This window comes from Amblyomma mixtum, chromosome 2 (genome assembly GCF_055824585.1).
Source record: "Amblyomma mixtum isolate Tamu chromosome 2, ASM5582458v1, whole genome shotgun sequence".
Lineage (NCBI taxonomy): Eukaryota > Metazoa > Arthropoda > Arachnida > Ixodida > Ixodidae > Amblyomma > Amblyomma mixtum.
The window spans coordinates 286,936,611-286,952,410 of NC_143013.1; the positions used below are offsets into that span (position 1 = coordinate 286,936,611).

The 15,800-nt window shown below is 44.1% G+C and overlaps 1 protein-coding gene across 1 annotated transcript; it reads right to left on the reverse strand.

Moving 5' to 3' along the window:
• Positions 1–2,817: 2,817 nt before the first annotated feature.
• LOC149364368 (mite group 2 allergen-like Ixo r 2) lies at positions 2,818–15,566 on the reverse strand. The gene is made up of 4 exons (XM_089570094.1): positions 15,488–15,566; positions 8,784–8,888; positions 7,297–7,469; positions 2,818–2,898 (listed from the first exon to the last, which is right to left on the reverse strand). Exons 1-4 carry the CDS (start codon positions 15,564–15,566, stop codon positions 2,818–2,820), a joined length of 438 nt encoding a protein of 145 aa, XP_089426220.1.
• Positions 15,567–15,800: the final 234 nt, after the last annotated feature.

Below are 15,800 nucleotides of genomic sequence, written 5' to 3' on the forward strand. Positions count from 1 at the left end.
AGCCGTGAGGGCTCTGTTATACGAATGAAAAGCAAACCATGCAGCCTGGTTACTTTTGACAAAGGCTGCACTCTGTGTGTGTTTTTTTCCTTTATAAGCACCAGGTGTAGCTAATAAAACAGTTGAGAGTCAGCGCTCGTCCCGTGTCCTTGTTCCTGTCCTACGTTGTTCGCGCTGTTTTACAAAAGATGCATCTGTACCGACTTGCCCAACGGGACGCTCTACTTATCCCATAATGTGTATGCCATGAGGAGAACCTCGCTTATCTATCCTAGTCTGCTCGTTATGCCCTTACTGTATCTCTGGATTCTATACCATTTACTCCGATTATAGTATATTTTGTGTTTTATGTTAGAATTTCTGGTGTTTGCATTGAATTGTGAGTTGTATGTGTATTAGCTGAGTTTGTCTAAGCTTTGTGAGGCCCTTTCCTGTGTAGTTTCCTCCCTTATTCGGACGGGAGTAACTGGCACCTCTACAAGACAGCAGCATCTTCTTTTATGTTCATGTCAATAAAAAGTGAAATGTATGCATAAATTCCTCTTATTTGAGAATGCAGCTGCCACTTACCGCAGACTTGGGTATGTGCTAGAGCAATATGACGCCCTAAACAGACAGTATTTGTTTTGTGCCATTCCAGGGTGCTTTCTTTCTTTTGCAAGCCTCCGGCGCCTGGAAGAAAAGAAGAGAAGCTGCTTGTCAAGCGAGGGACTGTCTTTAGTGGTCTCAGCACGCAGGAAGGCAGCTTCAGAGTCAACGATTTATGTATAATTGATGGCCCATGTTTGCAGACACGTTGGAATAACATACGCTGCTATCTACACCGTGCCGTACCTGCAAAGAGTCAGGTGCTAGGTGCAATGTTCTTGCAGCACAGTGTGGCGGCCGGCTTGTTGTGCCAAAAAAAATTTGTTTGCATTTTAAGCAGGACAGTGAATGAACAAGGCGGTCTTGGCCAGGCGACGGAATCCAAGCATGAATATCGTTTGGTGAATATTAACTCACGTTCGCTTTCTTGCCAAATTTTCGTTTCTGGTCTTTCTAATTAGTTATGGTCCCTCTTAATTGTGTCGACTCTTTGCTTTAGGTCAGAATGTCGCTTGTGTGTTTTTTAATTTCTGCGAGCACGTCATCGTAACAATCTGATGCATGCTGAACTAATTGCTCCATTTTGTCAACTGTGACCTTGATCTGCAGCAGTGTCTCCACCTTGCCCTTAATATCTGAGAGTTCTGACGTGACACGACTCGCTTCCGCCACCACTTTTTCAAGACCTTGTGTGTCCACGCGTTTCTGCTTCTGGCACAGGTTTGCCACTTCCACCTCTCTTTATCAGCCTCATACCAGCCTTGATACGCTGTTCTTGTAACTCCCGAACAGGACCCAAGGTGGTACCCATAGCTGCATTACGAACATGCCGCAAACATACCATTGTCTGGAAGTGTCTCGTTAAAGACAAGGCAGCTATTGCTCTCTGACATCTTAGGCTAAGTGCAAAAGGTACTAGCGCTAAAGATGAAGACAACAGCAGTGGTACCTCCAAGTTCACTGCACTTCAAGACGCGTCCGTCGTCTGGTAGCGGCTCATATTAGGACGGACGTGGCAGCCACAAACAGCAGTCCAACAAGTGCAAACACTCGTCCACAACATTTCGAGGAAACAAGACGAAGCTAGACTAGCAACAGATTTTATTCGGAGAGAGAGAGAATATACATTTATCGTGTAAAAGGAGACCGGAGCGGATTGTGGGTGGGGTCCTCAGTCCAGGACTGCAGTAGCTTCCGCCGATGTTTTGGCGATGGAGGCTAGCGCCCCCTGGTCTTCCAGGGTGCCGCTGGCCATTCAGCGCCGCGTTGCTGGAATTACACATATTTAATATCTTCCTACCTGCCAAATGATGATTTAAGCTAAGTTTAAATACCTGCTTTCTTTCTGATAGGGACAGCGCCGAGCCAGTGTCGCTAAGCCTAGCGGCCTATGACATTCTGTTTCCCAGCCACTCGGTCATTCCCTTTCTTTCTCATGTCACGGATGGTGTCAACGCGCTATTTTTTAACGTTCAAAGTCATGCACCACGCGATGACAGCCAGAACTAGAAGTACTCATCATAAATTTCGGGTAATTAACGTCCTCTTTCCTGTCTATAAAAAAAGCCCCGACAAGGTCACGGGCCACCTTGTTACGGCTTTTGCTCAAAATTTTTGACCTAGTCAGCAAACAATGGCATGGTTTGGTACTCATAGCCTTACGGCAGGCGCCAACGTACTTCGTTGTTCATCAAAAGCTGCTCCAACCATTCATTTATATAAAGGCCCATTTGCCGATCTTTCCCACAGCATATGGGGATTTCATATACTATTCCAGATAAGTGCTCTACGAACTTAGTGTCATGACGCTAGACGCAGTCTGGAACACTCTTCCTTTCCGACATCACCCGTGCGGGCAGTGAAACCAACTTGGATGGGGCAGCTAGAAAACACCACCAGCACATAGTCCCTATTAGCCACACTCTTCACATTGTGGGGAACTATATAAACATAAGGAATGATTGCTGTCCTGACTTCTTCCTTAAGTTCGACTCTTAAAGTGAGGTACGGATGACTCGCCCCGAAAGTCCCACTGCGGAGTGTTCCTTCAGGTGCGTCGGCCATTTAAAAAAAATAAGGTATGAACATGGAAGGCATTTGTTTTGTCTATGAGATATTTTTATTTGGTGAAAACATTGGCCTCATTGCATAAAATGAGACAAGATACAAACAAAATCTATGAAAAATAAACTGCGCTCTTGCTGATCGCCTCGCACTGCGCATCCGCGCTTATTTAATGGTGACATATGCCCTGACGCACACACTCGGGCCTGCGTCTCCAGATATCTTGAACTGAACGGTGGTTTTCATCTGGAAGCAGGAAAAGAAACAAAGTCACCGGCTTTTACAGAAGAAAAAAGCTAATGTTTACATATGCCTGTCTCATGCATTTTCGTTGTATGCATTTATTCTTGTAAGCGTCTTGAGAGCATTCTTAAGGAGTGCGTTCCAATGCTAAATGTCATAGTGTTGTCAATACCAAATTTCGTAAGCTAAAATCATTCTGCAATTAATTCATTTGGTCAAATTTAGGTAACAGAACAGCAGTTATCTTTTGGCACCAGCAGCAGCTAGCGCCCGTAGTAGAAGTTTAAAGGTTTGTAGGGCTTGGAGACGTCGGCGACTCGAACGCGCGCGACGCCGTAAGAAAAATGGCCGCTTGGTCAGTGTGAAGGGGCAGGTACGAATAGCCAATATTTTGGCTCCAGGCTCATGATTTTAAACCAGAAACCAAAGAATGCCATGCTCAGGATAACCCTTTGCTCTGTTAGCTCGCGCCATCGCCAAACTAAACGTACACTGAAAAAGACATTTGGAGCCTCATGTTGGCGTTCCACAGCGAATACAGGCTGTAGTGCTACATAATGGACGACAGATGAAATGCGGCGGCATGGACAAGCTCTCCTCATTAGATGTACACCTGGATTTTAATGGATGGCAAACAGGAAGATAACATGTGATGGTCAGTGTAGTGCATTGCGCTCTGTACACAGTGGAACACATTGGAAATCCTCGCATTGCACTTGAAGTCTACACGTATTGGTTACGTGACATCCGCTACAAAACAGAGATTTCGGCAGCATTCATAATGTATTTGTTCAAAACAGACACGGTTCATCTCTTTCTCGAGCGTATAAAGAATTCATTCGCTTTAACCGCTAGATTTCTTCTAACCTGATAGCAATTATTGATCTGTCATTGACTTGGCTATTGTTGGCTATTGTTGGCTATCATCACTTTATTTACAGCTACTCGCTAACACTAGGGGCCAGCGCGGACGTCGGCCACCGACTGCTTTTCCTCCCCAACAGCTTCGCGAAAAAGGCCCAGGAGCCCTAGACAATCTGGAAGACGCCTTTTCATATCTTATCCTGCTTATCATCTGATATCGGCATGAGCAGCATCCGAAGCTAAGTTGCACATTAAGAGAAATTGAGAGTTGGGCGAGTGGGCGTACGCATGTCTGCGTGGTAATGTCCGCCCTTCGTGCTGCCTTCACGCTTTTTTCATCATCATGTTAAATTTCACGTTGATATTTAGTTTCTTCTCCCTTAGCAAAAACTAATACGTTTGGAATATACGGAGGTCTATTTAAAATGTATTTTAAACATATTTTGTATTCATGAATGCACTAAAAATATGTAGGAAATACGTTTCTGAAATTTCATGCTTGGTATTCGAAATATATTTTTAAAATGTGCCAAAAATACCTCACTTAAAGCATACTTCGAGCACTTTTCAAATACATGAAAAAATATGCATGCAGTTTTAGCATCTTGTCAGTGTATTAAAAGTGTATTTTCGGAAATATGAAATTAATTCATCGAAAGTATACTTCAATTCTAGAAAACGGGCAGCCCTTGTAAACGTATATGTATGCAGTTTTAGCATGTTGTCAATGTATTAAAAGTGAACTTTCGTAAATATGAAATTAATTCATCCGAAATATATTTCAATCCTAACAAACGGGCAGTCCTTTTAAACGTCTTTGCACACTTCTAGCTGCCATGAACAGTCGAGTGCTCGAAATCGTGTTTCGGGAAATGGCATTTGCGTGTCGTCAATGTATTTGAAGTGTACTTCCGTAAATACGTAATTAATTCGTCCAAAGAACACTGAAATTCTAGCAAATTGGCAGTCCGCATTAGCATATTTGCAGCGCACTACAAGCTGTCGTTGAACAATCTAATGCTCAAAATCGAGTTTCGGGACATCGCATTTTGGTGCTGGCCATCTATTTAAAGTGTACTTTCGTAAATACGCAATTAATCCGTCTGAAGTATATTTAAATTCTAACAAATGGGTTGTCCGCGTAAACATATTTGCATTACACTTCAAGCTACCGTGGAACAATCTAGGGCTCGAAATGACGTTTCAGCGAAGAGTGAAAACTTTCCCTTTCTTGTCATCCTTTCGTTTATGGTAACTTCTAGCTGGAAGGTGATCACCACTTATACCCCTGCTACACGGGCGCTTCGAATGCCTTCCAGCCGAATGTCATCTAACGATGCTACATGTGTTCTGTCTAAGGGAGTGCTTGAAGATAATATTACGCCAATGAATATTAACCGCGTCAGCATGAAATTTCCCCGGGAGTGCGCCGATGAGGACGACTGCACTCATACTGTTGTTTACATCGCTTGTTTACATAACATAAAACGCAATCTGCGCTTTGGTTCTAATAAACAATCTGTTTTCTTTTTTACTGGTTGTACTCGTTTACGCAGTGCTACAATGTGTGGGAAGCGATGATGCGATCGCAAGCCTGAGAAAGCCGGGTTGTTGGCATCGCGCAGGACTGGCGCTTCTCGCTTCTTGTCCCGGCTTTCTCCGACGTGACCAGTACTTTTTTTTAAACTACTTTATCCAGAAGTATGTATGGCGACTGTTCGCTTTAACTGAAACGGCCTAACTTGTTATCCACAAGCTAGCGACGGCGACGACTGCTGCTGGCCGTAAAGCACGGCTCGGCAGTCTGGGTCACACCGGCGATTCCCGTTCATCGTACGCGTGCCCTGCGATGTAAGCAATAGTTGATTTCAGGTCACTGTTGCCAAAACTACACCTGGTGACCATTTGCATTCGCTAAAGCTTGTGATTCGCTCTTCACAACCGCCGAAATCACAGATCCAAGTTCCAACCCTGCGAACTCGCTGGGCCTAGTCGTCGCGGAAGGGAACAGAGCCGTCGTCGATTGAAATTGATTTGGCAAGCGCTTATCGCTGGTGAGTGTTCAGGTATGCACACGTGAAATATAGCCGTTCGTTTCGCTCATTTAGAAGCGCTAGCATGCACACACCGCCGCCTCATCACCGTGCTCTCGCTCAGCCGCCGACAAGGCTGACCGTCCGCCGACCGGATTCGTCGGTGTCGTTGGCCTGAAAAACGTGTCCCTCTAGAATCATATTATAGTAAACTAGATATTTCACTATAATTACATGCTGTTGTTCAGCGTGATATATACTGTCGTTGTCGGACTAGTGTGACCGCCGTCGTCGTCGTCGCTGTACACTGAAAACGAGCTGAGGCTTTCGAATGCGTTTCGAAAGTGTCGTGCGGCACCGCGGCAGTCCATCGAGTCCGAATGTCATTCCTATTCTCGAATGCCATTCCACTCAATGTCATTCGAACATTTCCGTGTGAGAACGTGATAGCATTATACCAGCAAAAGCGCCTTGGGTACTTCTGGGTCCGAATAAGCCAGCGGAAAGGACCCCGTGTGGCAGGGCAGACCGGCTCCCTTACACGCCCATGTATCTGTTGGTTGACAGTTCGACTCCTGACCTGTGCCTGACGCAAGTTTCAAATAGCACTTCCGTTCTCAATTAATCCCAGATTCGAACGCGACCAGTAGGGTACTTCTGCGATAATTTGGAAGCCCACAGTATTTGCGCAAAAAAAGGTATCACCGTGCAAAATAGTGCGTCGCTTTCGCTGGGTATATATACGGCAAGCCAAGTATAGCGCTTGTCGTAGGATTTGTTGTTTGCTGTGTCGCTGTCTCTTGGTATGCTGTATGTAGGTATCTGCCGTTCCCATTCAATCACGTGACGTTATAATATCAGACTCCTGTTGATTAATGATAAATACCCGTGTAGGATTTGTTCTCCAGTTGATGAATTAACCCGTGTCATTCCATGGAGCCGCCCAGTAGACTTTTTTTTAAGCCCGAGTAAACACATTTTTAATGTATTAAATGTATATTTTTAGTATATTTCTAATGTATATTTTTATTATATTTTTAATGCATTATAAATATGCTAAGCGGGCAAAAATGTACTTTTCACGTATTTTTAAGAACGTTTAAAATATTATTCCTAGTATACTTAGAAAGCATTCGTATTGCAGTTTAAGCATAGGGACAAAAAAATGCGAAAAAAATATGAAATTAATACAATACGTTTGAAATGCATTTTTAGCACATCCTCTTTTCGCTAAGGGCTACTTCTGTTACCTCTCGTTGCGGTTACGTTTAGTTTGCACTCACCGTGCAGGCATGCAGGGGAAGCAAGAGACATACACACACACACGCGCGCACGCACGCATGCATATAGACTCAGAAAATAAAGAGCTTGGCATGCACGCATTTAAACATTTACCTCCCACTAAATGCGAAGTGGAACTGAGCTTCACAACAGATTTAGAACTGACGTTCTGGTAAACGCAAGCTCGCAGAGGCATGATTAGGAGCGAAAAAAAAAAACTCACGGGGACCACGTAAGAGCCGATGTGCACCTCCATAGAGCCTGCGGCGATTTCGCCCTTGGTGATGGGACAGTTAAAAACACCCTTGCACAGGTCCTGCGACAGGCCCGGGATTGGCAGCCACACGAACCATGCTTTGAACTCGCCGCTCAGCCACTCGGTGTTGGTGTCTTGGTCTGCAGTCAGAGCACCGCGGAGGATTGAAGCAAGTTAAATTTGCAGTATCTGAGGTACAACTGCCTCATAGGAATCATCCAGGGGCGCCCACTGATACATTTACGAGGGCGATGTTCTGGCAACGAAAAAATGGCCTGGCTTAGCTTATGGTTAAGCCTAGGATGCGAAGCATAAGGCCGCCGGCGGAGGCGGCGCGTCCGCAAGCGAGCGCACGAGTTGAGCCCCAGCTTTCACAGCTGTTGTGACGTCATATCACGTGGTGCGCCGATGTAGGTCAAGTGGTAGCTACACGGCCGCGCGCGGCGCAGCAAGGAAGAGCTCGGTTGTGCGGCTAGTATGCTTCGCATAAAAGGTAATCCCAATCTTGTTTTGGTGATCAGGTGATTGTGTTAGTGACCAGAACCCGCGTTTCAGGGATGTTTACACTATGAGGATTTTGAGCTTAGTGCTACGTATCCTTTAATCAATGGGCTTTATGATAGCTTATGTTTCTTTCTTTATTTCGATGCAGCCGTGCTGTCAAGGAGCTTTGGCGCAGAGAATTAAGCGCGATCCATATTTCGGTCAACTGATGAGCACTGTCATCAGGAGCAAGAAGAACTGTAATTTTATACGCAATCATTCGCCACTTCAATTTTGGGTAGCCTGAAGGCGGAATGAGAAGAGAGCAAACATTCTTCAAAATTAAATTTGCTGGGGACAGGCAACTTTAAAAATTCTTACGCCCCGAAAGTTTGTAATGAGCTTTTTTTTTACGTTTATTGGAGAAGAGCTTCTCAGTTGCTGTATCCATAGCCAATATTTCGTAAAGACAAATTGATCTCGTTTGTTTTACTGACGTTTATATATACTGGGTGATTTTTTTAACCACTTACAGATTATTATTTTAGAAAATTGTCGGAGATACATCGGTATGGTCTACGCAGATAGATTCTACAGCAAGGCGAGCATTATATGTGCCAGGGGTGGAGAGACAGGTGTATGCTAGGAGCATAAAAAATAATCTTTTTAATGAACAGCCGCACCGTAAAGTGGGACGTGGCAATTTTTGTTATTTCTTGTAGCAAAGCTGGTGGTAACAGTGAATCCCACTAAACCAAACTTCAAAACATGACTTGAGCTCTTTGAGAGCTTTAAACCGAGATTCGAAGTCACTCTCAAGTTCCTCAAGCTTGCCGATAGGCCTAGCTTCGGCCAAATCAAAATCAGGATTAGCATCCAGCACGTACTTCAGTTTCGTAAAGTGTATCAGACGGTTTGTTCGAAGATCTTTGTGGAAAAGTGAGTTAATGTTGCCACTATGAATCACTTACCGGATATGATAGTAAAGTAGACCTTGATTGTCTCGCCTCGTCTCAAGACGCAAGGATCAGAGTCGCACGGCTCAATTTGAATCGATGATACATTAGCTTTGCTCCCTGCAAACAAAACGCAAAAACGTGGTAGAGCGCCTACTATACAGTAAAAACATATACAGCCACAAGTGCTGAAGCAATGTGCCGATGTCCCAGTTCAGAAACACTGTCTCTAATAGCGAAAAGCCATTAATTCTTTATAGAGGTTTTTGTTTCAACTGCTGGAGTCATATTTTTAGGGTATAGACCAAGAACCTGCCTGAATGCTGCAGCATGTTTTGTGATGTCGGCCATGCACACTATTTGCTTGAAAGAAGGCACAGAGGTAACAACGTATATCTCAGCTCTTCTTAGATAAAAAAATTATGATAGAGAGAGACGCTAAGCCAACTAAAAAAAAACATTGGGAACCCAGAAATTGTAAACGCACACAACGAGGTTTGCGAATACGACCTTTTTTTCAGCAGCTTGTGACTTGCGGTGCAAATCTCCTTAACAAGTACAGTTTGTAAATTACTCGAGCATATTATACATACTCAGGTCATCAACTACCTTGAAGATAATAACATTATCTTCGATCATCAGCACGGTTTTCGCAAGGGCTACTCATGCGACACCCAACTTGCCGGTTTTATTAACGATATTCATGCACTGATTGACGCTGGTTTTCATGTTGACGCAATATTTTTAGATTTTTCTAAAGCATTTGATCGCGTTCCACACCAAAGGTTGTTGCTTAAACTTTCCCAACTGAACATTCACCCTAATATTATTGCATGGATAGCAGATTTTCTCTCATCTAGAATTCAGTTCACATCAGTTAACAACTCTAACTCATGTTACGCTAATGTTACGTCTGGAGTTCCACAAGGCAGTGTACTGGGACCTTTACTTTTCCTCATCTATATTAATGACTTACCCAATTGCGTGACGTCCAGAATCAGACTATTTGCTGACGATTGTGTGCTTTATCGACGTATAACCTGTAACACTGACAGCCAGCCACTGCAGTCTGAACTTGAAGCGATAAGCACATGGTGTTCTAATTGGTTAATGCCTTTAAATCTTTCCAAAACTAAGCTCATGTCTTTCACCAACAAGCCACGTATTCCTACCGCCTACTTTCTTGATAACAATAGTGTAGAATTCACCACAAGTTACAAGTATCTTGGCATTAACCTTCAATCCAACTTATCATGGAATCATCATATTAATCTCACTCTTGCCTCCGCTAACCGTACTTTCGGACTTTTCAAACATAATTTAAAAGAGGCCGCGACACATGTAAAAAAACTAGCGTACACCACATTAATCCGTCCGAAACTCGAATACGCGTCTGCCATTTGGGATCCTCATCAGAATTATATCATCAGTAACATCGAAGCCCTGCAAAACCGTGCTGCGCGATTCATCTTTTCTGATTATTCATGTTACACCAGCGTCACCTCATTGAAGACTAAAGCCGAGTTAGATAACTTAGCACTGCGCCGAAAAATTTCCCGTCTATCACTCTTCCACAAGCTTTATCACCATCCTTCCCTTCATGATGAATTCTTTCAGCCACCGCCAGTTATCTTTCCACGTCGCGATCATCCTTACAAAGTTAAACGCATTAACTGCCAGTCATTCCATTATGCCTATTCTTTTTTACCATGCACAATAACCGAATGGAACGCTTTGCCATCAGAAATTGCCACAGAATCTGATCTAAATAAATTCCAACATCTTATGCACTCATGTTTCAACAACTAAAAAGGTATTTTTTGAGCGTTCTTTTCTTCTGCCTTGTCTTCTTTTTATTTTATAATTTTTGTTTTGTACTTCAGCGCACCTTTTCCAGTGTCGTCTTTTTCTTTTTCTAGCGGTGCTGTTATTTATGCTCAAATTTTGCTTTTATGTGCATTGTTGCGACCCTTTCTGTGAATGCCTATTTATGATTAATATTTTGTGATTTCTATTTTATTTTAGTGCAATATTTTTAACCTTATAACAATGCTTTGTACTTACTCCCCCCCCCCCCCCCCCCCATGTAATACCCTCACATGAGGGCCTTTGGGGGTATTTTGAATAAATAAATAAATAAATAAAACTGTTGTCACTTCTATAGGGCCGATTGACCTACGTCTGAACCTTACACTTTCAGATCTCCACACCGGTCACCACAGGGGAATTTTTTTTAAGAAGGTGACATTAAGTGTGGACAGCGAAACCTCCGTAATAAGAAGTTGGCACTGAAAGAGAAATATGTTATGTTCCAGATTTAAAACACAATTCTATCTCAAGAGATTAAAATTAGCGGAGAGTGCGGTTCACTATTCTTCGTTTATACCAGCAAGAAAGATGATGATGATGATGCAAACATTTTGATCAGAATTTGTATTCGTGGTCGGTTCCCCTATTCCGAGAGTCCATCGGACCTTGCAGCCGCTCTTGCCCTTTCGGCCAGCTCCTGCTGAACTTTCGGGTCAGAGCTGAAGCCCCTTCTTTGGAGAAGCTACGATAATCCGCGTTTACATGAATGCAACAGAAGTCGACTCCAATCCGCTTATTGAAGGAGAGTGCAAAAACGTCGGGGAAGAGAGTAGACGACGAGTAGCGCCTTTCCTTCTCAAAACCTGCTCTTTCGCTCAAAAAAGTGGACTGGAGTCGGCTTCTGTCACATTCATGTAAACGCAGCTGAAGGGCACCCTGCTTGCAGAGATGGGTGAGCTTTGCAGGTGCTACTGATAGCCGAGCCGAGACCAGCCGGCTGTCTGTTGTAGCTACCGTATTTTCGGGTGTATAAGACGTGGCTTTTTTTCGAAAATCTTGCTGGTGCGTCCTATACAAGGGTGCGTCTTATATGCGAATTTTTCATCTTTTTTTGCGAGTTCATCGATTACTCCGGTTCATGCTCAAGCTTTTTTTCACCTAAAAAATATCACTACCAATAACGCGGTTGTAACACGGTTAATACTTCAATACCGGGATGATGTAAAAAATAGCGCACAGGAAACACACGGGACGGAAAGTAAACGACGCAGACAAGCGCTAACTCGCAACTGAGGTTTATTGCTGACGCGCGCAATATAAGGTAGTCACTTTAAAAACATAAAACAAAAACAACCACAAACAGTCCCTCCTGGAAAGACCAAGTCAGAGGAAAAAATTGAAATTGAAGCATCAGGCGCCACTCATCGCTGTGGAAGATCAGTTAAAAAACCGTTATCAAAAAAGGAATTCAATGCAACGCTGAGGCTAAAAAATGATTTCACAGTCTGCCAAGTTAACAGAGGGCTCACTGATACACGGATTCCGACATTTCCTAATATGGTATGCCTCCATTATCTCGCGTACACGCTGATCTCGATGTCTGAAAAGTATGACGGTACTAGAAAAAATCGGTTTACAAGTTTTCCCCTTCTGCTCTTCTTTTTGCTACATTCCCGGAAATGCTCAGGAAGATTGCCATAATGATATTTTAGGCATTGCCGGGAATGTAGCAAAAAAGAAGAGCAGAAGGGGAAAACTTGTAAACCGATTTTTTCTAGTACCGTCATACTTTTCAGACATCGAGATCAGCGTGTACGCGAGATAATGGAGGCATACCATATTAGGAAATGTCGGAATCCGTGTATCAGTGAGCCCTCTGTTAACTTTGCAGACTGTGAAATCGATTTTTTAGCCTCAGCGTTGCATTGAATTCCTTTTTTGATAACGGTTTTTTAAATGATCTTCCACAGCGATGAGTGGCGCCTGATGCTTCAATTTCAATTTTTTCCTCTGACTTGGTCTTTCCAGGAGGGACTGTTTGTGGTTGTTTTTGTTTTATGTTTTTAAAGTGACTACCTTATATTGCGCGCGTCAGCAATAAACCTCAGTTGCGAGTTAGCGCTTGTCTGCGTCGTTTACTTTCCGTCCCGTGTGTTTCCTGTGCGCTATTTTTTACATCATGAACGGTATCCAATTTGCCCAACTTTCCGCTTTGCTCAATACCGGGACCGCCGTGCGCGACATTCTAGGTGATCTTTATCATGAAACGGCGGGGATGACGACTTCCGGGATCACAAACCCGCGGCTGTTTCGGAGGCCCCAAGCAAAAGTAATGAGAAGCGCCAAAAGATGGTGACAATCGCGCTTCTCGCCATTGTCAAGACAAGCCGGCGTTCTTTTTTAGTCACCCTTTGCAACTTTTTTTGCTCCGTGTACGCAGTGCATGTTTCAGCCGTGTTGCTTCCAGAAATGGGTGAACCTTTTGATAGCGCATCTGAAGATGAAGACTTCGAAGGTTTCAAGTAGAAATAAAATGTTGTTATGGACATATGGGGAGCTGTATCGTTTTTCCTTTCTTTTTTGCTAAAACGTGGACGGGTATGGCGTGAGCGTTGCTTTTTTCGATCACTTAGCGTTGCTTAAGAATTGCTCACAGGTACGGTGCATTTCGCGATAGTCGCGCAAGCGTGTTTAATTAAGCCTCACTAGCCTAACAGGGTAAATTGGGGTGCGTCTTATACACGGGTGCGTCTTATATACGAACTTTTTCAGTGACAGCTTGCATATACGGCAGGTGCGTCTTATACAAGGGTGCGTCTTATACACCGGAAAATACGGTATGTCACCCGGCCGCCTGTTGTTATTATGTGTACTGGCTCACGGGTCGGTCATTCTCGTCTTATTCTTCCCCCTTCTGTCCCATTTGCCTGTATATTCCCAAGCCAATAATAAACGCTGCTCTTTTTCCTGCCGACGCTGTCTCGTGTGGTAACTGCCAGCGGTGTAGCCTCCGGCGACGAACTCGTAACAGCATTATAATAAACTCAGTTCTTGGAAAAAATTATTTGCCATGCCGTGGAACTGAAATCTTTTCTTATGAAATTAGTTTTCGCGAGAAAAACCATGAGGTGTCATGATATACTTTTTTAATTATTTTATGAGAGAAAAGAACATGTGCGCGCTCTTGAAAAAAATCTTAACTTAATCTATGCTGGATCCTTCACGGTTAACACCGTCTTGCTGCATGATCAACTCAAAAAAATGCTCAGCGGTTGGTCGACTCAAGACCGCTCACAAGTGACCGTGTTCAATGACAAAGAAAGTTTGTGCACCTAACCTCGTGCAGTTGAGGTTGCGTGGTAACGATGACCTTGTTGGGAATAGGTTGGCAAATTGGCCACGTACAGGGTGACCGAAAAATACTGTAACGTGCGTTGAATTTTATGTTATTTATTATTGTTTGCATTTTTGAGCATCGACACTGACTTGTTCATGTCACTTGTGTTTTTCTAAAATAGAACTACTATTTTTACTGCCATTTGTGCAATATTTCCAGGAAAAATGGTCTCTGAAGAATTGCGGTACTCTATTGTTGCCCACCACAAGCTGGGGATGCCTATTCCGAAAATTGCAAAGATGTTTAAATTGCAGAGAGTCCAAGTGCATCGTGTCGTCAAACGATTCCAGGAGACAGGAGGTGTCAAGGACCGGCCGCGAAGCGGGAGGCCTCGAACTGCAAGAACCAGGGAACTGAAATTGGCTGTCAGCAAGAAAGTCAAGCGAAATCCTCTAAGGAGCATGCGAAAACTCGCCCGCGAGCATGGAGTTAGCAACTCCACCATGCAATAACTTGTAAAAGAAGATCTAGGACTTCAGGTGCGCAAACCAGCAAAGGGCCAGCTGCTTACGGACCACGTGAAGGCCTCCAGATTGGAAAAGTGCTGCAGAATGAAGCAGCTGAGCCGTGGCGAAGCCCTCAAACGTGTTCTCTTCACAGATGAGAAGATGTTCACTGTTGAACCGGCCTGGAATTCACAAAACCATCGAGAATTGCTGCCAGTCGGGTCTCATCGAAACGTTAGAGTGGAGAAAACCCATTTCCCCAGGAGCGTCATGGTTTGGGGTGGGATTTCAAGGCTTGGGAAAACCAAGCTTGTTTTTGTCCCAAACGGAGTCAAAATCAATGCCGAGACCTACCGTGAGCTCATCCTGGAGGGCGCCGTCATACCCTGGGCTGAAGAAAATGCGAAAAAACGTTGACTGGCAGCTGCAGCAAGACTGGGCACCTGCCCACGGAGCGAAGAAAACAATCCAGTGGTGTGAGGCGAACCTCCCTGGCTTCTGGGGGAAAGATGTTTGGCCGTCCAATTCCCCCGATCTCAATCCTTTGGACTTTGCTGTTTGGGGTATCCTGGAGCAAAAAGTGTGTTCTTCCAAGCACAAATCCGTCGAATCCCTGAAACGTGCTCTGCAGAAGGCCTGGAACGAAATCACTCCAGAAGGCATCGAGGCTATTTTGAAAAACTTCCGAAAGCGTCTTGAGGCCTGTATAAAAGCAGAAGGTGGACATTTTGAAAATCAAATGTGAACTGTTTTTCGAGAATTTAGCGCCCTTGCGAATAAAAAAAAAAGCGCGCCTCAATTGGGTTGTTTTTTGAAAAGTTATTGTTGTCTTTTCGCGTTAGAGTATTTTTCGGTCACCCTGTATAATCAGCGGTTGATACACAAAATGAGTGGGGACTTTCTGTTCCGAGAACATGACGTTTGTTTTAAGCTGGCATGCGCGCAAGTTTTCGCGTTCGAGCGCAGTAAATTAAAACTCGTGTAGAATGCTGGTAGTGTACGACCCCAGATTTTTTCAATACACACAGTAGTCGTAAGAAACTAAGGGCCTAAAACCAAAGGCTTACCGCAGTCCCAAAAGGAGACGTCTTTTCGCTGACCACATGCCAAGCCGGCCAGGAGGGCGATTACAGCATAACGAATCATAGCGGCCAGTCGAAAGGGAACTGTTTTCCTCTACGCTATAAGGCAAACTGGTGTGATGATGCTGGATTGCTCCGTGACCTTTCTGGCATGGCAGTGGGCATGGTGTTATATAGTGCAGACGCAGAATCTGTTGCTCACGATGGAGTTAGTCACTAAATTGCGGAACTCCCGCGCATTGCAACCTTTGGTTCCCACAAAGTGTCATCCATCCGTTCGTCATCTTTATTACAATTA